Consider the following 24,720-nt stretch of genomic DNA (forward strand, 5'->3'; position numbering starts at 1 on the left):
TCCTTAAACATTGTCAACTTTCGACTGAAGTATAACAGAACAATTTTTTTTGGGGGGGGGGGGGGGGAGTCAAGCAACAGAACAATGTTTAGGCTAACAAGTAACAACTAAGTTTTGTAAAATAATGTAGCTAGGTATTTGGGTGCTTTCATAACCTCGTTGGTAAGATATGATAGATATCCAATTCCATAAATAATGAAACGCGCACACGTTTGAGTAATTTGTATCACTAGTTTTTATAAAACATCAAATCAGAAATATCATCCGACATCAAAATGGGATCTCCAAATTGGACACATCAATAAAAACATCAAACACTTCCAAGAACTAGGTTAAGAATTTTTCGGCCCTTTCTCGTTAGGGTAGAGGGCAAACTAGGAACGTTCTCGCGGCCTTGTTTGTGCGAAACACAATATATGACAGGATCGTTTTTTTTTGTAATGTTTTTTTTTCGTCACGCAGAATGATATGGTTCAACACAGCTAACCAAGTTTATTTTACGTGATCAGAAAAAATCTGATGATCTCAAAATGGTTTTATGAATTGTGCAATAGAAGTTATGTTGTGGTGCATTTAGAAGTTTGAAGGCTGGCTAAACTAATGAATAGGTATAGGAATTAATTATATAGAATCAACATGCACCAGGCAGAATGAAACTCGAGACTGCAGTATTAATGATGAACATCTCTGAGCAGAGTACAATTCGCTATAGAAACCTGGCCTGTCAAATATTTAGTACTAAAACAACTTATATGCTTGTATAAGCAAAAGGAGCAAACAAGTAATATATATAGAATCAAAGCACATCATCATCGATCCTCTCAAGTAATCTACTAGAGGCTAGTTTGCTTTAGTACTTGCATCCCCCTATGATCCTCTCAAATAATCTATCGACCCGTCGGATTAACAATCTGCGAGAAGATTGCACTATCACTATCGGGGGCGGCTTCGTTGTTATCAGACGATGATGATGGTTGAACTTCCCCTAGGTCACTCTCACTTCCGAGACTCAGGTTGCTGTAATGTATTGCCATCATTTCTTGGTTTCTCAAACTAGCGTCGTCGGAGTCGGATCGAGTTCGTGACCCTGATCGGGTTGACACACCATCTGTCCCTTCCTGCAACTGGAGAGAAAACTCAAGGTTCCACAAGATGTCATTCAAACTAGGGCGATCAACTCCACACTCAGACAAGCACTTCTCAGCTGTGTCTGCAAATTTTTTGATGCTTTCCATGTTCACTTTGCCCTTCAGATGAGGGTCAATGATGTCTTCAAGAATACCCTTCTTTTGGCAATGTAGTGCCCAATCTGCTAGACTAACCTGTTCTTTTGGAAGGTTTGGATTTAGAGCAGGTCTTGCACACAACACCTCAAATAGGACAACCCCAAATGAGTAGACATCAGATTTTTCAGTCAGTTGTTGTCTTTTGAAGTATTCAGGATCCAAATACCCAAAGCTTCCCTTCACGACTGTGCTAACATGACCCTTGTTCAAGTCTGGGCCAGTTTTCGAGAGCCCGAAGTCGGAGACCTTAGCCTCCCAATTCTCATCCAAGAGAATGTTTGTTGTTTTGACATCTCTATGAATGATTGTCCATCTTGCCCCAGTGTGAAGGTAGTGAAGTCCTTTAGCTGCTCCAATGCAAATCTCCAGCCTTTGCTTCCATGACAAATGAGTCTTGTTGCCCTTGTAAATGTGCTCCCTTAGCGTACCGCGTGACATGTAGTCATAAACCAAGCACATTTCATCGTCTTCCTCACAGAATCCAATGAGTGACACCAAATGCTTGTGCCTCAACTCCGAAAGCATCTCAATTTCGGTCTGGAATTCGTTTACTCCTTGTTCGGATTGAGGGTTGGACTTCTTGATGGCCACTTTGGTAGCTCCATTGTCAATAACTCCCTTGTACACCTTCCCAAACCCTCCAACACCAATCACATTAGCCTCATCAAAATTCTTGGTGGCCTGTTTCATCTCCGCAAACGAGAAGCGTCTGCACCGGCCTTGTGCAGCCGACGAGATGTGTCTGCTGCCGTGACTCTTGCCTGAAGATGATTTGCCACTAGTGTGTGAGTTGCCATAAATTGGAAGCCAACTAGTAGAATGTGATTCGGTTCCTTGGACTCGCTTCTTCCTTTGGTATACAGCAATGCACAATGCAGCCACTACCCCGGCAGCTGCAGCTCCTCCTGCGGCTCCACCGATCACATGAGCCTTGTTTGATCCCTTATCGGTATCCTTCTTAGTTTCAAAGCTTCTCTTCTGCTCATCCTCGTCCTTTTGCAACATGTCGGAAGGCTTGGGATTAGGACCGGCCAAGCTTTTACTAGACTCGATCTTGAATATCTCCACTCCGCTCAGCAGTGAATCGTAGTACTCTGGCATTGGATCCGGATTAGGATGCAAAGCTAGCCAAAGATCGCCCCCACTCTTTTCACTAAGTGGTGTTACATAGTCTTTGTAAACAGCCTTTCCCATCCCTCCTGACCATGCAATCACATCAGCTTCAGGCTCTGCAGTTTGGTTGTTTATGTAAATGGTGAAGACAACCTGATTTGGTTTCGTGTTCGCGTTATCGCTGAAGTGTAGCCTCACAATGTACATGTACTTGGTATCAACCTGGTTGAACACCCATGTCAGGTTGCTGTTGATATTTATATTCTTGTCAGGACCCATTGTTCTTGCGGTGGTATAGACATCAACAGGAGCAGAATACTCTGGGATATTTTCGTACTCAATTTTAGTCGTGTTGTCTGCCACATCAGGTATTCCAACATTAGCACCAAAGATATAAGCATTGTCATCATACCAAGCTCTTCCTAAGGAGGCAGAGTCTTTGGTTGGCGGAATGAAACTCCCTCCAACGTTCAACCTATACACTGTCTGCAAATTCGAGCTCTTGCTGTCAATGCTCTCATCCGGCTTCCCAACAAGCGTTGCCTTGTCGAACAAGCCATCTGGGACGGCGACAAGCTCAATGCCGTTGACAAAGGCGAAACCTGTGTCTACCGAAAATGTGACCTCCAAATCATCCTGGGTGAGTGGAGCTAAAGAGTACTCTCTTATAATATAGGCTTGTGTGGTCGCCTTGCAAGTGATTGAGGCACTGAAATTCTTCAATAATGTGATTCCATTTGCCACAACCGAAAAAAAGGCCTGCTCGGCATTGTTGCTGCCATAGACTGAAGGATAGAAATGTAGCCTGAGGAAGTACCTTTGCTTAGACTTGGCCGGAAACTTGTACGTGGCATTTGATGTGAATATCCTGGCCTTCATGTAAGGGACTTCAGAACCAAGTGCAGGGTCTTGGTATTGAGCTTCGGCCTGAACCGAATTCGATCCACTAATAAACTTTGCATCTGGTAACCATTTTCGTCCGTCTGCATCTGTGGCTTCATTTTCTGAGCCACAACCGAGCATCAGCGAGCCTGCACCGTCGCCCGGGGCTGCTTGTAGGCTAAAACATAGGAAGGCAGACACAAATGCCAGGAAGAAAACGATGTCGGCTGTTCTGGTAGACATGACTAGCAAGAGAAGAGCAAAGAGAGAGACGGAGCTCTCTCAATGGCGTACAGGAAAACAAAATCGATTGTGTTTTCTAATCAAAATTGCAAGAATAAGATGAAGAGGAAAAGCGTTTCGTTTTCCTGTACGCCCGAGAAATAAAAAAGGCTTGTTCTTTTCTGAGTAGCTTTCGTGTTTCTTGGATCTCTGTAATTTACTTCAACCCTCCCCTACCTAAATCCATATCTCATTAAACCCCTAAAAGGGTTAACAGCCTTACCTGGATCTGGAAAGCTAGACCAGGCAAGACGAAGGAGAGTTAGAAAGGGGCTCGGTTTTTGCTTTGATTCTTTGTATTGTGGTTTCTTCTGCTTTGCTTCTTCGTTTTGGTTTTCCATATTTGGAGGCAATACAGAGCTTCGTTGTTTGTTGACGACAGAGAAAGTGGTTTGAAACCAGTGATTGAGAGCAAGAAGCGTAGATTGTATAAGTTTGATTGGTTGTGGATAACAACCGTCTGAAATATTCTATAAACAGTACGTAAGATGAACATGCATGCACTTAGCTAAATATAGAGTAGCTGACTATACAGTCGGTTAATTTGAAACAATCACAATATGGAGTAGACTGCCTGAAACCAGATCTCACTGCTTTAGTACTCGAAACAATTAAATTCTTGTATAATTAACGAAAATTCCAAGTGCTAATTAAATGCATGAAAATGTTTTACAAAATTAGAATTAAAAAAAGGTTGCTTTGCCAAGCTAATGATTCTCTAATAAACATTCTCTGACTCTCTGAAAAGGTTTCGACTGTTCGACTATGTTGGGATTCTCTAATAAACATTCTCTAACATCTTCCGCGATTATGTCTATCATTCCATTAAACTATAGCCATGCATGGATACTGCATGCCTATTCGATCACCTTCTTCCTTGTTTCCCTTGGAGTACGTACACACGTACGTGCATGGTCTTCGATCATAATAGTAGCTATGCAATTTATTAGTGAAGCACTTAATTAGCAAGTTTATTATTTTCTCAATTAATTATGAGTACATGCTTAAAAATCCTTGCACGCCGAATTGCATTTACCCGGCCTAATAGCTTTTTATGCATGCGATTGGATTTATGGACAGATTTTTGTTATCGCCCAAGTTTAATCATTATAAAAAGTATTCTTCTACACTATAAATCATATACGAGAAGCATTGATATAACATATATTGAGCACTTTATTGGCCTAACAACAAGTGTACTCATTGCCACACTCGTAGACGAATCAGTGCTAACATACCAGTACGTAGTAACCTCGACTAGCTAGCTAGCTAGGACTGAGGCCAAAAAACAATTCACACAATTGTACTGGCGGCCATTTTCTGTCTGTAGAAAGTGCAACTTGGAGGCTCCATCTTCCACTTAAGTTCGTCTAGATCAAGATAGACTTGATGATTATAGTTATATCGACCAGTTATAATTTGTTGAGTAAGGTAGGATACCCATCTATCTCTTGCATACCCAAGTTTAACAAAGGCGATTGGGTGGTGACCGTTAGAAACGGATGGTGCAAATTACAACGGCAATGCGAGACCACCGCGCTTCCACCCGCGCATACTCTCTCCATTAAAGCCCTCGACGCCACCTCTGGCTTGAGCTGGTCGGGCTGGCTGCTGGTGATTAATCCGAGCCGCGCCGCATATCGAATTCCTCTCGGATTTCATCTCCATTACTCAGGGAAATTAAACACGCCTCCACCCCCATCCCGCACCCTTTCGCGCTCATTGTTTAGGCTGGCGCGGCAGCACTTCTCTCCTCCGCTGCCGCCGCCACAACCAAACAATTTTCTAGTGGAATTCAACGTGGCACATCAATTTCTCTCCATCACGAAACAGCCTAGGAAAAGCGCGAACAGCACGTACGTACAGGAATTTATTTCATTTAAGCGTATGGATATGAACGACGTGGAGCGACAACAGCCGCCGGCGATTGTATTGTCGTCCTCGGAGTCATCGCCGTGTCTTTCTCTTTCATCATCCGCAGAGGAGCTACAGCACATGCCGCTGGCGCCACCAAAGATGATGAGCCGGAAGAGGCTGTGCAAGCAGCTGTCCATGTGCGAGACGCCGCGTGACATTGCATGGGAGAAGCGGCGCCGGCAGATTCTGAAGCAGGAGAGGAAGAGGAACGGAAACGGTGACTCCCCCGGCGCGGTTGCCGAGCAAGAGGGAGACGATATGAACCTGACGGACGAGGACTTAAACGAGCTGAAAGGGTCTATAGAGCTAGGGTTTGGGTTCAATGAGGAAGAGGGTCAGCGGTTGTGCCCCACATTGCCGGCTCTTGATCTCTACTTTGCCGTAAACCGCCAGTTCTCTCCAAGTCCAATATCCTCGCCCAATAGTGGTCGACATTCCACGTCGTCAATGGGAGGTCCAACGTCGTCGTTTGGTGGACTTTCATCCTCGTTTGGAAGCCCTAGCCCTAGGAGCGACAGTGATGGGTGGAAGATTTGCAGCCCAGGTAAGACCACTCGTAACGCATGCATACACAATAGTACAGACAGTAGTACTTATATACATTTCGGCAATATATATATCGAAAAGCATAACCATACGATCAAATCAGTAAAATGAGGAAGACATTTTTTGCCTCCATTTTGGTTTTGTTGTGAAAGAAAACCGTTCTTTATAACAATACACACCTTTGTCGTAATTATATTAAAGCAAGGCGATCAAGAATGAGATTCGCAAAACATAGTACATCAATTTAACTGCTTGAAACACTACTTTGATCTGTTGCCATATATATGTAAAGTATGGTGCTTTCTACGGTTAAATATATAGGCTAAAGAAAGTGATTTTGTCATTATTGCAGGTGATAACCCTCAACAGGTGAAGACCAAATTGAGGCATTGGGCACAAGCAGTGGCTTGTTCAGTTATGCAATCTTACTAAATTAAAGCGTGAGATGAGATCAAATTTGGTGGCAGCTTGTACAGTTCAGAGAATTAAACAGCTCTTCTTCTCATTCGAGTCATATATCAGATGCATGTGGCCTGTACAGATGAGAGGAAGAACTTCTTTTTACTTCTTAGAATACATACATACATATATGCATACAGATTAAGTTAAGAAGGATCAGAGATCAAAGAGAGGAGAGGAAAGAGGAGAGTGTCAGAGAAAGAGAGAAGATGGGAAAGAGACTAGCTGGCTTAGACTTAGAATGAGATTATTAGCTAGCTAGGGCCGCTCCCTCCATAAGAAAACAAGTTCTTTGACGCTCGATCTTGCATGATGATCGAGAATAGATTGGCATATCTGGTTAGATTATTCGATTACATTATATTCATGTTTGTTTATTGTCCTCACTTTCATGATCTAAGTTAATCTGACACTCTTGGGCAAACAAACAAATGATGATGATCATGTATGTGTATGTATGCATGTATGTATTCACCAGGTCGAGAGTACTGGTCGAGTAAAAGCTGGCGTCTACAGCTGGTCGACCAAAATGTGGATCGCATATTGCATGAATTATGGATATCACACATAAAGGATCCTGAGCCATTCTTCCTTCCTTTTTTGTGTGACAATCGTTGATGTTTAGAAGACATGACTGTTAGGCATTTGCTTGTCTATCTTTATACAAGAATGGAATTCGAAGAATGTACTGTGAAAAAAGAATAAAATCCGATCTTGTTACTCATTTACTTTACAAGTTCAATTAAAATCTATGTACGTAGATAGTTTCTTGGTTCGTAAAACCTCCAACACTTGCGCTAAGAAAACACTTTATTCACTCGTAGTCTAATTCACAAAGCACGTACATAAATTCGTATTAGAGATCTAGGCAAATAATAAATTTCAAAAAGACACTTAAACGACTATATATACGGTGACACAAGCTCGATCACAAATCTGCATCAGCTACCAAGTACCAACCCTATAACTTAGTATGTACGCATACATCCGAACTCTCTCTCGTTTATGTATTTTTCACAATGTAAACAAACAATTTAAACAAATTTAAAGTCGAATAATCTAATAAATATCATCTATGCAAAAAATTAATACAAACAAAAATCGTTTACTCAGTCGATTGCATCAAACAAATTACCGACTAATCATGAGACTACTAACTTTCATCATAACTGTTCATTTATATGATACAATCGGCCAAGCAAATTATTTTTGTTTGTATTGAATTTTACAAGATTGATCTTTATTGATAAAATAAAATTTTAAACAGTTTAAATTATATATTTGTATTCTTCAAATACATAAATAAAATAGAGTTCAGACGCATACGTACATACTACGTTGTACGCAAGTTTTTTCCAAAATAGAATTTGATTCAAAAACAAAGATATCCCTCCAAAATTTCCGATTGTTTTCAAGGTATCTAAACAGGAAAATAGAAATTGCCCCAATCAAAAGTTATCAAACTCAAACGAACCCGATAGAACACAAACTCAAACGACCCGAACCCGAATAATAGAACCCGGACACTGAAACGAGCGTCCACAAAACCATAAACCCCCAGCAGACACATAACCTCAAGCTCTCTACTTTCTTCCGGAAGGAACCAACCTTCAACTCCCAGGAAATCTCTCCGACTATATTGACTCCATAGTCAAAGCTTTCACAAACCCAACATCATAATCTTCTTCTTATGGCTCCTGACGCCTCTGATGCACTTGCAGGTTCATTCTCTCACTTCCTCTCTTAGAGTTCAACTCAAAGTTCCAACCTTTTCTCTTTAAATCTGTCTCATTCTATCAATCTAATGTTACCCAAGTCTTGTTTCTATGGAATTATCATGTTTTTAATATCAAATTGTCTTTGTTGCAGCTAGGGAGATAGTTCAGCAGTTTCTGAATGCTGCATGTACTGGGAACGTTGATCTCTTAAAGAGTGAGTTTATGCTTTGTTTCTTAGGTTCTTTTGATTGCTATGATGATTGGCCTTGATTCTATTAGTAAAGTTTGGATTTTTTTTCGCCTCCTTGTTATTTTGTTGGGTCGAACTGAATTGGGGTTTGTTTTTGAGTAGCATTGGCGGGGAAACTTGATGAATGGAAGGGATTGGGGAAAACTGTGGCTGATATTAAGGATGCCAACAAGCGCGGCGCACTGCATTTTGCTGCAAGGGAGGGGCAGACTGAGATGTGCAAGTACTTGCTGGAGGAATTGAAACTTGATGTTGATACCAAAGATGAAGATGGTATGTGCTTTATGTTATGCATCATTGTTTTTGTTAGATGATACCTGGTGTAAGGGGATGAAAGTCACATTTCAATGTATATCAGAAGCCAATGTTTTATTGCATACTGGAGTTGGCAAGTTGTTATGTGTTTTAATATGGACTTGTATAATTTTATGATCTAGCTCCTGTTATAGAGCAACTTGAGCTGGCGCTGATTCAGTACTGACTTGCAACTATTTTTATCATGTTGGTTACATTTTGAAAATTTCTACATTACAGGTGACACTCCCCTTATTCATGCTGCTCGCCTTGGCCATACTGATACTGCAAAACTGCTTCTTGAGTATGGTGCCAATCCATCTGTAGCAAGTGATTTAGGGGCCACCGCTCTTCATCATTCTGCTGGACTAGGTTTGTTTCTTCAATTTCAGAAATGTTCTTATCTGTGTCATTTGTATACAAAGTCCTTCACATAAATTCCTTGATTCATTTTTTTGTTTGTGTTTTTATTTTATAGGAAATATTGAGTTGCTGAGGCACTTAATTTCCAAGGGTGTCGATGTCAATTCACAAAGTGATGCTGGTTCTCCTTTAATTTGGGCTGCTGGTCATGACCAACCAGATGCTGTGAAAGTTCTGTTAGAACACCACGCTAATGTAAGTCATCATTTATGTTTCTCATTTAAATACAACTTTATCTTATGATCTTTTCTAAATGGTTGGAAATTTTTGTCTTGTTTTCTAAATGAAAATTCTAGAATAGAGCCAAGTTCTTTGGTGATTCTGTACCAAAATACCTATCTTGTGGGTGTCTCTACTTTTAATGCTGTGTTCATCATGATTCAGTTAGGAAATTTAACATGTATGGCAATGTGCCTCAGTTACTCCAACTTTATTTGTTATGGTATACTTATCTACAATTCTAAGAGAGTACACATAGTCATAAGCTTGGCCTTCGCATTTCGTTTTCCTAGTTAGTTAACTTGTGCATGATTCCAGGCAGGCTAGCCCATTGTAGTCAGGGCTGTTAAGGCCTTTTTGTGTTTTTGACTTAGCATATATCATAACCTTGTCTATGCTTCCTTATACCTGATTTTTAAGGCATTTAGTTCCTTTGCTTTATTCTGATTCATGTTTTGTGGTACAAGCAATCGGGCACGCATGCGCGAAATATGTTCCTTGTTTGCATAGTATGATGTTCATATATATAATTCCCTTTTTCTGGCTAATGTCTTCACAGTATAGTTTCGTATTAATTCATATCTATTCTAGTAAAAAGCTCTAGGAGATCTAAAAATCTTCTTTGTTTCAGTTTCACTAGGATCTGGGCTAATGTTGTCTTATATTAATTCATTTATTCTTTTCTTTTTGCAGCCTAATGCTGAAAGTGATGATGATATTACTCCATTATTGTCAGCTGTGGCAGCCGGTTCATTGGCGTGCTTAGAGTTATTGATTCAGGTTCACTTTCCTCCTTAATGATTTCTACAATGTTTAATAGCAGAATGCCCTTGTATTTTGATTTTGAGCAATCTTTGCTTCATTATTTGATTTGTGACCCTTCTTGCTTTGTTTGCTTGAACAGGCAGGTGGCAAAGTAAATATGAGTGCTGGTGGAGCAACGCCTTTACACATTGCTGCTGATACTGGGAGTTTGGAGATTATAAAGTGTTTGTTAAAAGCTGGGGCAGATCCCAATGTAACTGATGAGGTGAGGCCATGACAATACTTTTCTTTCCAACATGTGCGGTATCAGTTTATCTTCGCATAAGCTATTAGTAGTGGGTATTGGCACTTGGCAGTACTTTGTTGTGTATGCTACACATTGGTGATTAAAATGTTACACTTCTAACTGGATCTGTTCTGATTGGATATTCTTCTGTTCAATAGATTATTATAAGCGAAATCTTGTATCTTGAGGCCACAGTTGTGGTTTTTGTTCTTATACTTGCCTAGATGTTCTGAGACATTGATGGAACCAATACGTGCTAAGGGCTTATAATTTGCTTAAAAGTTGAAAGAAAAGGGATTAATTTGATCTATCAATGGCCGAAGTTCTTAATTACAGTATTTTACTAATTGATGGACTTGTTATTGCACTGCAGGATGGTTTGAAGCCAATACAGATTGCAGCTGCAAGTGGGAACCAAAGTGCTGTGGAAATCCTCTTTCCATTGACATCACAAGTTGAAACCATTTCAAAATGGACAGTTGATGGCATACTCAAGTCTATGCAGTCTGAAATAAGCAAACAACAGGTATCAAGATCTCGACATGTCATTCCCCTGAAAGTATGAAGTTCCTTTTATTTTGTCCAGTTACAAATAGGACTTCTAACTTCCAAGAGAATCATTTGCAGGAACAATCACGAAATACCAGGGAAATTAATGTCCCAAAAGATTCTACTTCACTGAAGAAAGAGCTTCCTGAGGTACAACTGTTCCATTGAAATCGATTGAACCTTGCTAGCTTTATTTGTACTCTGTCCGTGTCCAATATTTGAATATTGTGACTTATATGATCTTGTGTTATTCTTATTCAGGTGTCACCTGAGGCAAAGAAAAGAGCTGCAGAGGCAAAAGCAAGAGGAGGTGATGCTTTCAGTAGACAGGATTATCAAGCGGCTGTTGATGCATACACGCAGGTGTGTTATATGTAGCTATCGTACAATTTTCATTTGTTACTCCAGTGCAGCCATTTCATCTGATAAACTGAGTAGTGTTTAATATATAATAGCACGAAAAAGTGCCCCTTTGTATATGAATGGCCACTTGTGCCTGTGTTTGACTTTTGACCATGTATTTCAGGCAATTGATATGGACCCAACTGATCCCATTTTTCTTTCCAATCGAAGCCTCTGTTGGCTTCGTCTTGGCCAACCTGAGCATTCCTTAGCTGATGCAAAGGCCTGCAGGGAATTGAAACCAGATTGGCCTAAAGCCTGCTTTCGAGAAGGTGCAGCATTGCGCCTAATGCAGGCATGTACTCACTTCCCATTTGGTTACTCATGTTGTTTACTGAATCACTGCACACAAAAAAACACCAAGATCCATGACATGTGTTGTTTACAATTGCAGAAGTTTGATGAAGCAGCCAATTGTTTCTACGAGGGTGTGCAGCTGGACCCTGAAAGTAGGGAACTCGTTGATGCTTTCAGGTTGGTCTTACTTTCTTTTCAACTTCACTCTTTCTCTTTGTCTCTAACTCATTGCATCGATCTGGTTTGCGAATCTGAAACTTAAATGCAAATTATGTTGCTTGTGTGGCGAAAAAAAGCAGATGAGTAATCTATATACATTAAGCTCTTACACTTTTCCATTGCAGGGAAGCCGTTGAAGCTGGAAGGCAATTCCACAGTACAGATAAACAAAAACCAAAACCTTAGTTTTGCCAAATAGCCAGCAGTGTTCATCATTAAGATGCTTTAGTCCTTCATTACCAGGAAAGTGTGCTATCACTAAGAAATTTGAGTTTGTTACATCATGTGTTGATACTAAATGTAAGAAAATTTTTGCGGTAAACAATGTGACAGTAATTTTAAATTTTCCAATTGCTAAACTTTAGCTTCATGCTTCATATCTCATTTGAACACCTTTCTATTTTTAGTGAAATTACTATCTATTATTGGTACATTCTTTAATTTAATGCAGAAATAAAGCTAGTTACTGAAACATAATGTATCAACGTGATATTATTTTTCATATTGCGAAATTATGAATTTTTTTTTCTAAATTAGAAAATAAAAATAAAGCTCATCCATTCCTCGTATAAATTAAGCTTCTGTTCCAGAGTTCAACAGTTGAAGCCATTTTGATCCAAAAAGGTTGTCCCAGATTTCCAGTAATTATGTCGCAAAACCCACCCCCGAATTACGGAACCAACACCGCCGCCGCCGCTCAAACCTCCACCACCACCGAAGACCTCACCTTTGACTCGACCGTCCAAACCGTGCACCCCACGCGCCGCCCATGGTCCGAGCTCTTCTCCCCCACTTCCTTCTCCGCCCCTTACAGCTACTCCGACGCCATGGCCCGCCTGAAGCACAACCTCAGCTACTTCCGACACAACTACGCCATGGTGGTGCTCTTCATCGTCTTCCTCAGTCTCTTATGGCACCCAGTCTCCATGATCGTCTTCCTCATCATCCTCCTCTACTGGGTCTTCGGTTACTTCTCCCGCTCCCCTGGCCCCGTCGTCCTCTTCCACCGCGACTTCGACGACGGCGCTGTCCTCTTCTCCCTCAGCCTCCTCACCGTGGTGGCGCTTGTGCTCACGCGCGTCGGCCTGAACGTGCTGGTCTCTCTCATCGTTGCCGTGGTGGTTGTCGCCCTCCACGCCGCGTTTAGGGTCACGGAAGACTTGTACTTTGATGATGATGATGATAGTGCTGCTGAAGGTGGCTTAGTTTCGGTTGTTGGGTCGGAACATTATCATTGAAAATTTTGATGTACTATGCTTGATTGATTTGTTTGATGTTTGGTTTAGTTTGACATGAATGTTCTTGTTGGGAAAGAAATCAGTTACATATATATGTGATTAGGATCCATCTAATCCTAGTGTGTGTGGGATACCTAGAGTTGACAGCCAAGAACTTCCATCGATCAGGTTTGCTACTGTAAATCTGTCAGCCTCAGATGAGCTCATGAAATGATGACAAGGCCAAGTTATCCGGTCAGAAACGTTTGCGCCGGGGCCGTTGTTCATATACTCTCCGAAATACTCTTTGTCGACGCCCCTGCCTTCCCACGGGAGCCAACCCTCTGGCCTTAGAACATTGTGTATGGTCGACTGCATGAACACTGTGCGTGCATAATCCGCCCATGCCCGACCGAGGTATGCGCCGTTGCGAGTGGAGTCCTTAGTGACCACATTGGGGTCGCCGGTGATGGTGCAGAGGTGGAAGGAAAAGGCCGATGGGTCTGATGGGCTGCCGCAGCCGTTGGCTGCGAGTACGCTGGTTCCGCCTATTTGATTTTTCTTGATGTAAATGGTGCAGTTTTGAAAGACGGCTTTTCCATAGCCGAAAATGAAGTCGACAGTGCCACTGATTTGGCATTCTCGGAAGAATTGACGGCCGGCTTGCACTAGCAAGGTGTCTTGATTTCCAGATAACTTGCAGCGGTAAAAGGCAGAGCGATCGCCGCCGGTGAGAACCGCCAATGCCTGCCCGTTTGCTTGTCCCGCGGTGTTCTCGAACCCTATGTCCATTGCAATGAATCCCAAGGCCCTGACGGCTGTTGGAGATCAAAGTGTCAAACACAACCATTGTGAGATGTAGTAATCTAAAGGGTAAGTTTACTCTTAACAGATTGTCAATCAACATTAACTAATACAAGAGAGATTAATGAACAATGTATGATTATTAATGAAATCATGATCAATTTTCATATGGAAATGGGATCATGAAAATTATTGAGCGGTAAAATTATTAGGCCGTAAAATATGCTGTTAGGAAACCGAATAGGTAATATTATGTGTGAATTATGAAAGCATAAATTTAGTGGAATTGAAATTGGGGTTATGGAAATTTTCTGTTTACCATTGGATCGTTTTAGGGTCTTACCAAATGTTGCTGAATCAACTGTTTGCTGACCACCCCCTGCGCTTTTACTCCCCGAAATGATAGTGACATCCATGCCCTCTCCCATCAACACAAAATTCGACTTTGTCTCATCAATGTTCACGTACTCATAGTAAACTCCTCTCTTAACAAGTATCACAAAGTAATTTGTGGAGTGACTTGGTGCATGTTTGATCGCGTCCATTATATTCTTGAAATTTCCCTTCCCGTCTTGTGAAACAATGAAGTTTGGTTTCTTTGAAATCTTCATGCCGCCGAATCTACTCCAACTAAGTAAAGAAGCACCAGGAGCCCTGGAAAAATCAGGAGCGTATTGTGGCACTTGCAACATATCTAGGATATCATAAACGGATGTGGTCATTTGTTTGAGCCTCCCTGCAACCATGAAATATTTGGCACCAACAAGAATTTTGGTACACATTTCTTGGCTTCCAAGACTACCATTCAACAGTGTTCTCGCATGTGAAATGGCATCACCTGTTGCATAAAATTGTTCTTGACCTGCAGAACGTGAAGCTCTTGTGTTAGTGACTTTGATTTGAAACAAAATCATTAACTAAATATATAACAGTGATCAGTAACTTTCCGACCAATATAGAACCACAGTAGCTAATCTAACCTAGAGTTGATTGCTGATTAATTGCTGAAAGGGTCCAATTCATAACAGCAGCAGATTCATCAAGCAAGTTTACACAGTATAGAAGAGAAACCTTGAGATTTGGACCGTTATCATCATCAATGTCATCATGGATTCGGGACATGGTCGATGCCACATTTTGAACAAGTTCCATGGTGGACACCAATGTTTCTCTGAAGAAAGGCAAGGGGACTTTAACAAAGCGGGATGAGCCAATAATAGAACTAGACCTAGCTTGTGAGTTGATAGATAGAGCAAAGAAGCAAGTGAAGAAAAGAATGAAATGAAAGGAGAGCTTCATATCCTTCAATAAATCAACTACGCTCATGAGAAGAGAAAAGTTGCAGGGCAGTGCAGAACATCAGTGGACTTATTGCTTTGTACTGTATGAAGATTATTCAGGATCGAAGAAAATCGGTGACGCCGATTACAGATGAGAATTTTAGGAAGTTATTAATTTGTTTCTAATATTTGACCCATAATTTCTCCCATAGATTAGTGTATTTCTCATTAAAACCATTTACAAATTGGTAACATATATGCAGAAAAAAGGCTCGATCAAGGCCGGAATTCACTGGACGATTGAAGTACACCAAATTAATTGGTTTTATGTAATGTACGTAAAATGATGAGAAGAGAAAAGTCAGAGATCACTTCAATCGTACAAGGGAAAAATGATCGATCAAGGTCCTAAATTATTCGATGAATTTGAGAAACGAGAACTACCAATTTATGGATGGTAATTAATCTATTACGGATACTTAAGACTATTTATCTATAATTTTCATGATCACAATCAGTATATCTTTAGGCTAGTAACTAAATGATCTCTTGCCAAAAACAAAGGGTACTGATTACCCTTAAAATATTTCAATATTTTTTTATTAACCCACAATAATTTTCTTCCAAGAATTTGCGACTTGGAATGCGGTGGCATGCATATATGCAGGTTTAATCCCAAAACAAGATGTATCTTCTTCACTTATTCAGGAATCAAATCTTCTTCTTTAGTGTTTACCAGTCCAATTCACAAGTGCAGCTCAGGTGCCATTTCTGAGACTTGAGAGGCATTTTGGGACAAATAAAGATGACAACATGCAGTTAGCAAAAGTATTCTCACTTTCATTCATCTATTTTAGAAAAATCTTAGCATAACAAAATTCATAGCAGCACGAAAGTAGCAAGGAAACACTAGCACAACAAATCCATTACAGGTCTGCTTTAATCCTCCTCTAGATTGATCGAGTCCTTGAACTTTCCATACAATATTTGCTTCAATTCAGTCATCTGTGAAAGAATAGATTCCTTCTCTTCCTGGAGTTTTTCTAAATTTTTGCTGGTTACCTCTTTCATCTCTTCTATCCTGTTCTCCACTTCTTCTTTTGGAACATGGGCAAAGACTTCACCTATCTGGAATCGCACCACCTCCTCATCTGTGAGAATTAATTCATTCCCTGCATCCTCCAAGTTATCGTTCGATTCCTGGATGGAAACAACGGATCAAAACAGGGGACAACAGACTGGTGTACAAATAAATACACAAATGAAGACAGAAACTGATGTTCAAGTTCAAATAAAATAATAACACCCATGACGATCGGATGAGCACATGGACAGCTTTTGAAATATATAATACAGGAAGGAATGTAACTCTTTTTCGAGTGTGATAGAAGCCTAAGAAGAAAAAAGAAACTCTACTCACATAATCATGACCTAACATAAGCTAACATAATATTGAAAGGGCCAGTTCATCAGACTCAGTATATTAGAAGTCAACTTTATGGGAAAAATTCTAGATCATATCTGATACTTGGGTGTCTCCAACTAAGAACTTAGATTTCTATACATGAAACAGCTGCTCCAATTCAACAACAAAAACAACACAAGAAGTCCAAAATCCTATTATAAATGGACTAGCCAGTTCAAATTTACAAGTGACCAACATTGTTACAGATTTAACCAATAGTGAAACCTGCCAACATATTGAGAGAGAGAGAGAGAGAGAGACAGAGGACTAGCAAAACAGACGACAGCAAATTAATCGACAAAGACATAGACAAGGCAGTCCAAGTCTAATCCCATGCCTAACGCGACAGTTTGCTTTTATTCCACCTTGTGAAATCAACTGCCAGCATAGAGGCTCACACTCGACCCGTATCTGAACATTTAATTCAACAGATTTCTTATTCATGTTCCTCATCACTACATAGCTTTTGATAAACTACTGAATACGATGCTCAAACAAAGCCTCAAAATTTACAGACTTCTGCATTCACTTCAGTAAATCGGTGCCAATTAATCCAAACAGACTAGCATACCAAGTTAAAAACCCTGATAATCAACACACCCATAAAGCTTTTTACTTCAATTTGCAATCTCCAATCACTTTCTTCAATACTAATTCAAAACTAAACTAAACAAAATCTTCTACTTGAAACAAAAACAAAATATAATAAAAAAAAAACATTAGCAATATGAGCAAAAAGATCAAACCTTTGCAACTTTGATCTCGTCCTCAAGTTCGTGAAACCGGTTGTTCAATCTCCCGAACTTGTTGATGTTCTGCTGGTCCTCCCATGTCACCTCCGTTTCAGATCCTCCACCCTTTTTATAAACAAACACATAAAAACGTAAGCTTTCGCACATAAACACTTCAATCTGACAAAACAAAGTGAATGCAAGTTAGGGTTTTGGATTCACCTGTTGCATCTTGGATTCAGTTCCAGAGCTGTTGAAGAAACGCAAAGGCTTTTACTCTTCAAGTGCGAAATCAGTAAACGCTGATTTTTATACTTAGTTGGTCATTCTGGGCTCCTTGGGTCTCAAGCCCATTTTCACCATTACATATTTAAAGGCTTGATTTGTAGTGTACAATCCCAAATATAAAAAGTTTATAGGAAAGTCAAAAAAAGTGTAAAATTAAGCCAAGATCAATTCAGAGTAAAAAACTGAAACGAAAAAAAATTAATTTCTCTCATCAAGGCAGGAAATGAGGCTTTGACTGGATTACATGTTCTGATAGCGAGTGCGATCTATTTGATGATGCTAATAATTGCAAGAACAGTCCTCAAGCTACTGCTTGCACGTACAACCAGCGTACTTAAGACAATTCATATTTCAGGGTGAAGTGGCTAAAGAAGTAATTACATTGAAGTCCACTTCAGGTAAAGTTGTAGTCCTAGCAGACATTATGATTGGATGTGGAGCAAATAGAAGACGCAAAATAAGGATTGGGCATCCAGGTAACCCACACGGCGGACCACGGCGAGGAAAGTTCTCAACCTCGTTACAGTCGTTAGATTAGAAGTCGAGACGGCACATCACATTCACCAACATCATCGTACGCAAGTACTGGCACGCCTACGCATCATCATCAACCACCATGGAGAACGTTCGCGAAGTCTTCAAACAAACCCCCACAAAAAGACCTATCGCGTGAACAACTATATATGGACAACAAACATGTCTACAATCAGCATCATTGGTTCACCTTCGATGTGTCCTCGGTCAATATTGATGGATCATTGGTTCTTGGTCTTAGAAAGGCTCAGGTCATTTTTGAGAGTGATCACACCTAACGAATGATACTGATGAGATCATCAAACTGCCTGAGTGGGGAAGACAATGATCCTGAGCTTTACTTATTGAAATAGATCTAATATTGTTTCATGGAATGGAATTATACTGATGGGATCATACTGCGAAAATCCAACATGTCCAAGAGGTATATGTTGCTCGAATTTTTGACCATGTTTCTTGCATGTCAATCTATGATTTCGTTCAATTGTATACTGTATGAGACTATGAGATCACTTGTTACTGGAGCAAGCACTGTACTGATTAAAGGTCTTTCCTTTCCAGGATGGTAGGTCGTGATCCTCGCTCGGTTAAAAAAAAGTCCCTTTAAAACCGGGGTGTGATAGAAGAACAGAGAGCAATTGATTCAATGGTTACGGCGGAGCTGATCAGGATTTGAAGAAAGGAAGAGCTAGAGAGAGAGAGAGAGAGCTCGGCGGTTAGGGTAAGATCGAGAAACAAACCTGGGTATGTGCAATATTGAAAGATACTAGATTACCCTTCAAATTAGGCTCGGAGATCATCAAATTACCGGCGTCATTGATGTGGTGTTTAGATAATGCATCTATCTTCATATTTCGTGTACTAAAATGCTCGATTTGAAATTTGATGTATGTAAATAAATATTAGCCTTTATTTGATGTACTCTGTGTCAATTTTTTTCCTTTCAGAAAATGTATAGATTACCCACAGTAATTTTTAGTTATGATTGTTTTAATTAAAAGCTATTTTTACTCAAAACTCAATAAATGTTATTAATTTTTTAAAATGTTAACTCTTATCTATAATCATTCCCAATATGTTAAAATAAAATCATGTCTTTTTTGTCGTTAATTATATTTACAACAATTGTTTTTTGAATTTATCAAACAATTTATTCATCAATAGCACTTGTAAAAATAATATTTACTAAACACAAACTTATTTTAATTCAAAGCTGATTTTTTTTTTCACGATACAGTAGAAGCAGATTTTTTAAGAGTAGCAGCAATACCAAACTAGCCCTTAGTGATTAACAGACTTGTTTGTTTTAAAGATTCTATAAAGGATATATATATATATATATTCACAAAAATTAAGGCAAAAAATGAGACTTTGACTGGATTACTGGCCGGGAACTTTTCTAAATTATCTAAAATAAGAATTCCACCATATCTTACGAGGTTCTAGCACATGACTACGTCGTGTTTAATTTTTAGCCATAAAAATAAATTAAGCATTTGGCACTTTTTATTTAAGAACTGAGCCCTCAAACCCAATCTTCTTACTCTTTTTCAATTAGTTGCTTGACATAATGACGCTTACAAATCATAATACTATATTTTGTTACTCAAGCAAGTATCATTGCAGCATGGTGGTCATTGTAATGTATTTCATTAATCTTCTATTTTTATCTCCTACAGCAGCAGAATATATGAATAATTTTGATGGTGGATTTAGTGCCCATCTTATCCGAAAAAACTCTCCGAAGTCACCCTTGCACAACAACAAAAAGAATAAAGGTGTTCGACGTTTGATGGGTCCAGATACACCGCAATCAGCATTGATTCCCGACCGGAAATCTCATGAACATCTTATGAAGTTTTCAGTAGGAACCCCGCCATTCGAGATCTTTGTTATTGCCGATACCGGTAGTAGTTTACTATGGACGCAATGTAAGCCATGTAAGAATTGTTACAAGTCGAAACATGGCATATTTGACCCGAGAAAATCGTCAACTTATCGCAAGGTTACATGTTCTGATAGCGAGTGTAGAGCGTTTGATGATGTTAATGATTGCAAGAACAATCCTCAAGCTACTTGCACGTACAGCCAGACGTACTTAGACAATGAATATTCTATGGGTGAAGTGGCTAAAGAAGTAGTTACATTGAAGTCCACTTCAGGTAAAGTTGTAGTCCTAAAAGACATTATGATTGGATGTGGAGCAAATAATAAAGAAGCAGATGTACCTAAGGATGGAATTTATAGTGACATGGGAGTTATAGGGCTTGGACAAGGACCCGAATCGTTTATTTCTCAAATTAGTTCCCATGTTGGAGGTAGAATATTTTCCCAATGCTTGATGCCTATGGATACTTCTCCAGAAATCGAAAGCTACATCAACTTCGGGAGCAAGAGTAAACTTTCAGGTGTGGGGGTTGTGTCGACACCTTTAGTCGATAAAGAAGAAGCCAATGAAAATTATTTTGTGACGATGAAAGGAATTACAATCGGAAATGACTTTATTCCTTTTAACTCAAAGGGGCCATCAGTTGAGAAAGGCAACACGCTCATAGATTGTGGCACAAGTTTTACATATTTACCACGAGATCTTTACGATCGTGTGGTGAATCTGCTGGTAGACGGACTTGTTCCTAAGGTTGAGACATTCAAAGTTCCTACAGGTGGTGTGACTAATTCATCTGTTGTTTGCTTGAACACAACGACGATGCCAAAAGCACCGAAAATGGCTTTGGATTTCGATGGTGGTGGCAAGCTGCAGTTAACGTCAGGATATATATATACAGAAGAAGATGAAGAGAATAAACAAGATGTATTCTGTCTTGGATTCATGGATTCCAGTGACATGGGCTTCCCGAGTGAGGCTGTTCTTGGAAACAATGTTCAGGGGAACATTTTAGTTGGTTTTGACCTGGATAGAAAAATTGTCTCATTCAAGAATACTAATTGCATGAAGATGGGGACTCCTCCTGACAAGGATGCAACGGAGCTCTGATCTGGATATATATATACTCTTCATTTTTCACAATTAGCTAGTTTTATGTTTTTATGTTCTTTTGTATGTTCTATTGATCTGGTTTTACATGGAGACTGGACTAAGTGCATACAGATATAACTAGTGTCTAAATCTATTATTGTCACTCATTCCTCTAGCAATTCCATTGCTTGCAATCGTATTTGCTTTAATTTTGTTTGTTCATTATTAACGATATATACATTGAGGATCGGAATTCGCACACATTTCTGTTTGATTATTGGTAACATTATGAAGAACCATCGCTAGCTCTAGAATCGAAAATGTTCTTACGTTTTTTTTTTTTGCCTTATAGTATGTTCTCTTCTAATGGAGCGACCAGACAGCTAACAAGTGATGTTCTCTCAAAACTGTGTTGGTTGAGTCTCTCTGAATAGCATAAAAATCAGCAAATACGTAAATACCCTGAAAAGAGAAATAAGCAAGTAAATGAAATATTTGTAGATGACTTGAAGCTTGAAACAACAAAGTGAGAACTCATCAGGGTTATAGACGAGACTCAATATGATGCTAATTTTATATGAAAACAATTTGATTTCTATGATCACATTAAGGAGCGAGAGCAAACTCATTATTATTTATGGATGCATCAGACTATACAGACTTAGTTGATAAACCCGTAAAATCCGATAACGTACAGATGCTACACATATAAAGATATAAACTGTGAAGACTAACAAATAAATAATTTTTATAATTGGGTAACTCAGGGATTTTGCACACCACAACATTATGAGATTCAGGACCATCACAAGATCTTTAGCAGAGAAGCAAACTGTTGCTGGTAACTTTTCATTTGACCCATTTCGGATAAATATACGTCTATCTTTCAATTCTAAAGCTCATTTAGCAATAACAGACTTGTTTGATCGGAAGATTATACAAAAAGATCTATACATATAAATACAAATTAAGTCCTCTTGGCTCTTGCAATAGTGCTGACAGTGTTTATGAATTAATAAGATAGATACAACAATTACATAACGTAAACATTCTTGACGAAATGACAAACGAAATAATAAGACAAATTGTAATCGAAAAAGAATTTATCGAGCCTTGATCCATTAAAAAAGAAGATAATTGGGGCATGAAATGATGTTTTGACCAAGAATGCAATATATAACTCGCACCATTGGTCGAGGACCTCGTCTAAATTTTATCTTTTCTAAATTAAGAACTCCACACTTTCGTATACTGTCATGCATGTGTTTTTAGCCTTAAAAAGACTGTACTTCCCACTTTGGTTAAGCACTAAAACCTTCTTCTCAATCGTCTTATCATACTAATCTCTTGCTTCAAATTATGGCACTAACAACCCTAATAGTATATTATGTCATTTACGCAAGTATTATTGGTGCATGGCGGCTATTGCTATCTTCTCCATTCATATTTCATATTTTTCTTACACCGCGTGCAGCTGGATATATGAGCAATGGATTCAGTGCTCGTCTAATCCGAAGAAGCTCTCCAAAGTCACCCTTGAAAAACAACAAAAGGAGCAATGTTTTTGGAAGTTTGTGTTAGTTAGCGTGATTCAAGGAGCCAATTAAGGCTTGATTGGAGTAATTTGTGTTAATTGTACTTTTGTTAGCCTATTTATATAACACTTCAATGTAAGAATAAATCATGCAATATACAACAAGCATCAGTCTATTCTTCGGTTTGATGTGTCCAGCTGATTATACACCGCAGCCAACGGTAGCGTCCGATCTGTTTACCAGCGAACATCTTATGAAGATTTCAGTAGGATCCCCACCGTTCGATATCTATTTAATTGCAGATACGGGTAGGCGGGGTAGCAGTGGACCCAATGCGAGCCATGTAAAAGTTGTTTCAAGAATAAACATGTCATTTCCCAGAAAATCCTCAACTTATAGTAAGATTACTTGTGCTGATAGCGAGTGCAGGCATGTTAACGAGCTCTCACAAAATAAATTATTGCAACAAAAATCCTCAAAGTCCGTGCATGTACAACCAAACGTACTTAGATAAGGCATATATATTCTATGGGTGAAGTTGCTAAAGAAGTAGTTACATTGAAGTCCAAGTCACCCTAAAAGAGATTGTCATTGGGTGTGGAAGAAACAATAATCAATCAGACACCCCTGAGAATGGCGTTTTTAATCAAATGGGAGTTGTAGGGCTTGACGAGGTCCCTTGTCATTCATATCTCAAATCAGTTCCTGTGTTGGAGGTAAAATATTCTCACATTGCTCGTTGCCTTTGGATACTGATCCAAAAATCGGAAGCTCTATCAAGTTCGGGATCGGGAGTGAAGTTTCCGGCGTAGGAGTTGTGTCGAAACCTTTAGTCGATATAGAATCAGACATGGTGAGTTAATTATTAAGTGACTGTGAAAGGAATTACAGTCGAGAATGACTTTCTTCCTTTTAATTCAACAGGGAAATTAGTTGAGAAAGGTAGCACGTTGATCGACTCAGGAACAAGTGTGACGTATTTACATCGAGACTTTTATGAACGTGTGGTAAAACAGATAGTAGAGAACTTGATCCTAAGTTGGCGCCATTCAATTTTACTGAGAAAGATAATTCAACTAGCATTTGCTTCAACACAACCATGGGCGGAGCTAGGTAGCAAGAGTGGGAGTCAAGTCAGACCCAAATTCTTTGAGAAAAACAAATTATGACATATAAGCTAACTATGAAAACATAAATATGTTAGATTGTTCTAGCCCAAGCCCCACCATTTAGCTATTTGAGCTTGATTTACATCTTCTTCTTTTTGTATTGTATAGGCGGAATCATTTAGTTTTGTTACATTTAAAGAGTTGTATTAATTTTGTTTTGTATAAGCATGCATTCGAGGGTAAAGCTCACTATATGTTCTCAGTCTAGGTATACCTTGTTAATCTATAAATTGCTATCACACCGTCCAATTTTTATTTCTATACGTACTACGTATGTGGAAACTCAAGTCCTACATGGTCCAAGCTCCTGGATCCGCCCCCGAGTTACACAACGAGGATTCCAAAAGCACCAGATGTGGTTTTACATTCCGATGATGGTAGAAAGCTGCAATTAACGACAGGAATCATATATAAACATGAATATCAGCAAGGTTTAGTTTGCCTTGGATTCCAGGATTCTACTGATAGTGGCTTGACGAGTGAGGCAGCGCTTGGAAACAATGTTCAGGGAAAGATCTTGATTGGTTTTGACCTGGATAGAAAAATGATCTCGTTCAAGCCTACTAATTGCATGGAGATGGAGACACTTCGAAGCCACCATGCAACGGAGCTGTGATTCGGGATCTCTTTCTTGTACTTCTAGTTCTAGGTTTTGTTTCCTTACTGTATTTTCTGTCTGGTTTTAGGTGGAGAATAATAGTATACATAATTGTAGATAACTAGTGCTGGACTGCGGGTGGTGGTTCTAGTATACCTTTTGCTATATTTGAATTTCCATTATTGTTCTTTCACTTTTCTTTTCTAAGATGCAAA

The 24,720-nt window shown here is 39.4% G+C and overlaps 7 protein-coding genes and 1 pseudogene across 9 annotated transcripts; 5 read left to right on the plus strand and 3 right to left on the minus strand.

The window, feature by feature from the left end:
* Positions 1-671: 671 nt before the first annotated feature.
* LOC126797899 (receptor-like protein kinase ANXUR2) lies at positions 672-3,524 on the minus strand. Of its 3 annotated transcripts, none has more exons than XM_050524658.1 (2): positions 1,102-3,422; positions 672-1,053 (listed from the first exon to the last, which is right to left on the minus strand). In XM_050524658.1, exons 1-2 carry the CDS (start codon positions 3,420-3,422, stop codon positions 888-890), a joined length of 2,487 nt encoding a protein of 828 aa, XP_050380615.1. In that variant the 3' UTR covers positions 672-887. The 3 variants fall into 3 exon arrangements, with proteins under 3 accessions (XP_050380615.1, XP_050380616.1, XP_050380614.1); XM_050524659.1 differs by having other exon boundaries at positions 672-1,017; positions 1,087-3,422; XM_050524657.1 differs by having other exon boundaries at positions 672-3,524.
* Positions 3,525-5,450: 1,926 nt separating this feature from the next.
* LOC126800471 (uncharacterized) lies at positions 5,451-6,458 on the plus strand. Its single transcript, XM_050527836.1, has 2 exons — positions 5,451-6,024; positions 6,379-6,458. Exons 1-2 carry the CDS (start codon positions 5,451-5,453, stop codon positions 6,456-6,458), a joined length of 654 nt encoding a protein of 217 aa, XP_050383793.1.
* Positions 6,459-8,052: 1,594 nt separating this feature from the next.
* On the plus strand, positions 8,053-12,281 carry LOC126797902 (uncharacterized). Its single transcript, XM_050524662.1, has 13 exons — positions 8,053-8,206; positions 8,355-8,417; positions 8,556-8,726; positions 8,988-9,119; positions 9,226-9,365; positions 10,083-10,169; positions 10,294-10,419; positions 10,814-10,966; positions 11,068-11,139; positions 11,251-11,352; positions 11,516-11,686; positions 11,786-11,865; positions 12,033-12,281. The coding sequence occupies exons 1-13, from the start codon at positions 8,176-8,178 to the stop codon at positions 12,091-12,093; spliced, it is 1,389 nt and encodes a 462-aa protein (XP_050380619.1). The 5' UTR covers positions 8,053-8,175; the 3' UTR covers positions 12,094-12,281.
* Positions 12,282-12,522: 241 nt separating this feature from the next.
* Positions 12,523-13,198, plus strand: LOC126797911 (PRA1 family protein E). The gene has a single exon (XM_050524675.1). It carries the CDS (start codon positions 12,555-12,557, stop codon positions 13,143-13,145), a length of 591 nt encoding a protein of 196 aa, XP_050380632.1. The 5' UTR covers positions 12,523-12,554; the 3' UTR covers positions 13,146-13,198.
* Positions 13,199-13,244: 46 nt separating this feature from the next.
* On the minus strand, positions 13,245-15,080 carry LOC126800473 (pectinesterase-like). Its single transcript, XM_050527844.1, has 3 exons — positions 14,909-15,080; positions 14,272-14,790; positions 13,245-13,942 (listed from the first exon to the last, which is right to left on the minus strand). Exons 1-3 carry the CDS (start codon positions 15,078-15,080, stop codon positions 13,245-13,247), a joined length of 1,389 nt encoding a protein of 462 aa, XP_050383801.1.
* A 962-nt stretch (positions 15,081-16,042) lies between these two features.
* On the minus strand, positions 16,043-17,711 carry LOC126797919 (probable prefoldin subunit 4). Its single transcript, XM_050524683.1, has 3 exons — positions 17,627-17,711; positions 17,420-17,530; positions 16,043-16,408 (listed from the first exon to the last, which is right to left on the minus strand). Exons 1-3 carry the CDS (start codon positions 17,633-17,635, stop codon positions 16,148-16,150), a joined length of 381 nt encoding a protein of 126 aa, XP_050380640.1. The 5' UTR covers positions 17,636-17,711; the 3' UTR covers positions 16,043-16,147.
* Positions 17,712-19,796: 2,085 nt separating this feature from the next.
* Positions 19,797-21,221, plus strand: LOC126800476 (aspartic proteinase CDR1-like). Its single transcript, XM_050527846.1, has one exon. The coding sequence runs from the start codon at positions 19,797-19,799 to the stop codon at positions 21,219-21,221; it is 1,425 nt and encodes a 474-aa protein (XP_050383803.1).
* A 1,340-nt stretch (positions 21,222-22,561) lies between these two features.
* LOC126800477 (aspartic proteinase CDR1-like) lies at positions 22,562-24,523 on the plus strand (annotated as a pseudogene).
* Positions 24,524-24,720: the final 197 nt, after the last annotated feature.

Source organism: Argentina anserina, chromosome 6, assembly GCF_933775445.1.
Source record: "Argentina anserina chromosome 6, drPotAnse1.1, whole genome shotgun sequence".
Lineage (NCBI taxonomy): Eukaryota > Viridiplantae > Streptophyta > Magnoliopsida > Rosales > Rosaceae > Argentina > Argentina anserina.

Coding starts and splice junctions, on each gene's coding strand:
- LOC126797899 (XM_050524657.1), bottom strand. CDS start 3,524: ATGTCTACCAGAACAGCCGACATCGTTTTCTTCCTGGCATTTGTGTCT.
- LOC126800471 (XM_050527836.1), top strand. CDS start 5,451: ATGGATATGAACGACGTGGAGCGACAACAGCCGCCGGCGATTGTATTG. Junction 6,025..6,378: donor GTGGAAGATTTGCAGCCCAG/GTAAGACCACTC, acceptor TCATTATTGCAG/GTGATAACCCTCAACAGGTG.
- LOC126797902 (XM_050524662.1), top strand. CDS start 8,176: ATGGCTCCTGACGCCTCTGATGCACTTGCAG. Junction 9,120..9,225: donor TCATCATTCTGCTGGACTAG/GTTTGTTTCTTC, acceptor TTTATTTTATAG/GAAATATTGAGTTGCTGAGG. Junction 10,170..10,293: donor GCTTAGAGTTATTGATTCAG/GTTCACTTTCCT, acceptor TTGCTTGAACAG/GCAGGTGGCAAAGTAAATAT.
- LOC126797911 (XM_050524675.1), top strand. CDS start 12,555: ATGTCGCAAAACCCACCCCCGAATTACGGAACCAACACCGCCGCCGCC.
- LOC126800473 (XM_050527844.1), bottom strand. CDS start 15,080: ATGGAACTTGTTCAAAATGTGGCATCGACCATGTCCCGAATCCATGAT. Junction 14,791..14,908: donor TAATCAGCAATCAACTCTAG/GTTAGATTAGCT, acceptor CACGTTCTGCAG/GTCAAGAACAATTTTATGCA. Junction 13,943..14,271: donor AGTTGATTCAGCAACATTTG/GTAAGACCCTAA, acceptor GATCTCCAACAG/CCGTCAGGGCCTTGGGATTC.
- LOC126797919 (XM_050524683.1), bottom strand. Junction 16,409..17,419: donor ACGAGATCAAAGTTGCAAAG/GTTTGATCTTTT, acceptor GTTTCCATCCAG/GAATCGAACGATAACTTGGA.
- LOC126800476 (XM_050527846.1), top strand. CDS start 19,797: ATGACGCTTACAAATCATAATACTATATTTTGTTACTCAAGCAAGTAT.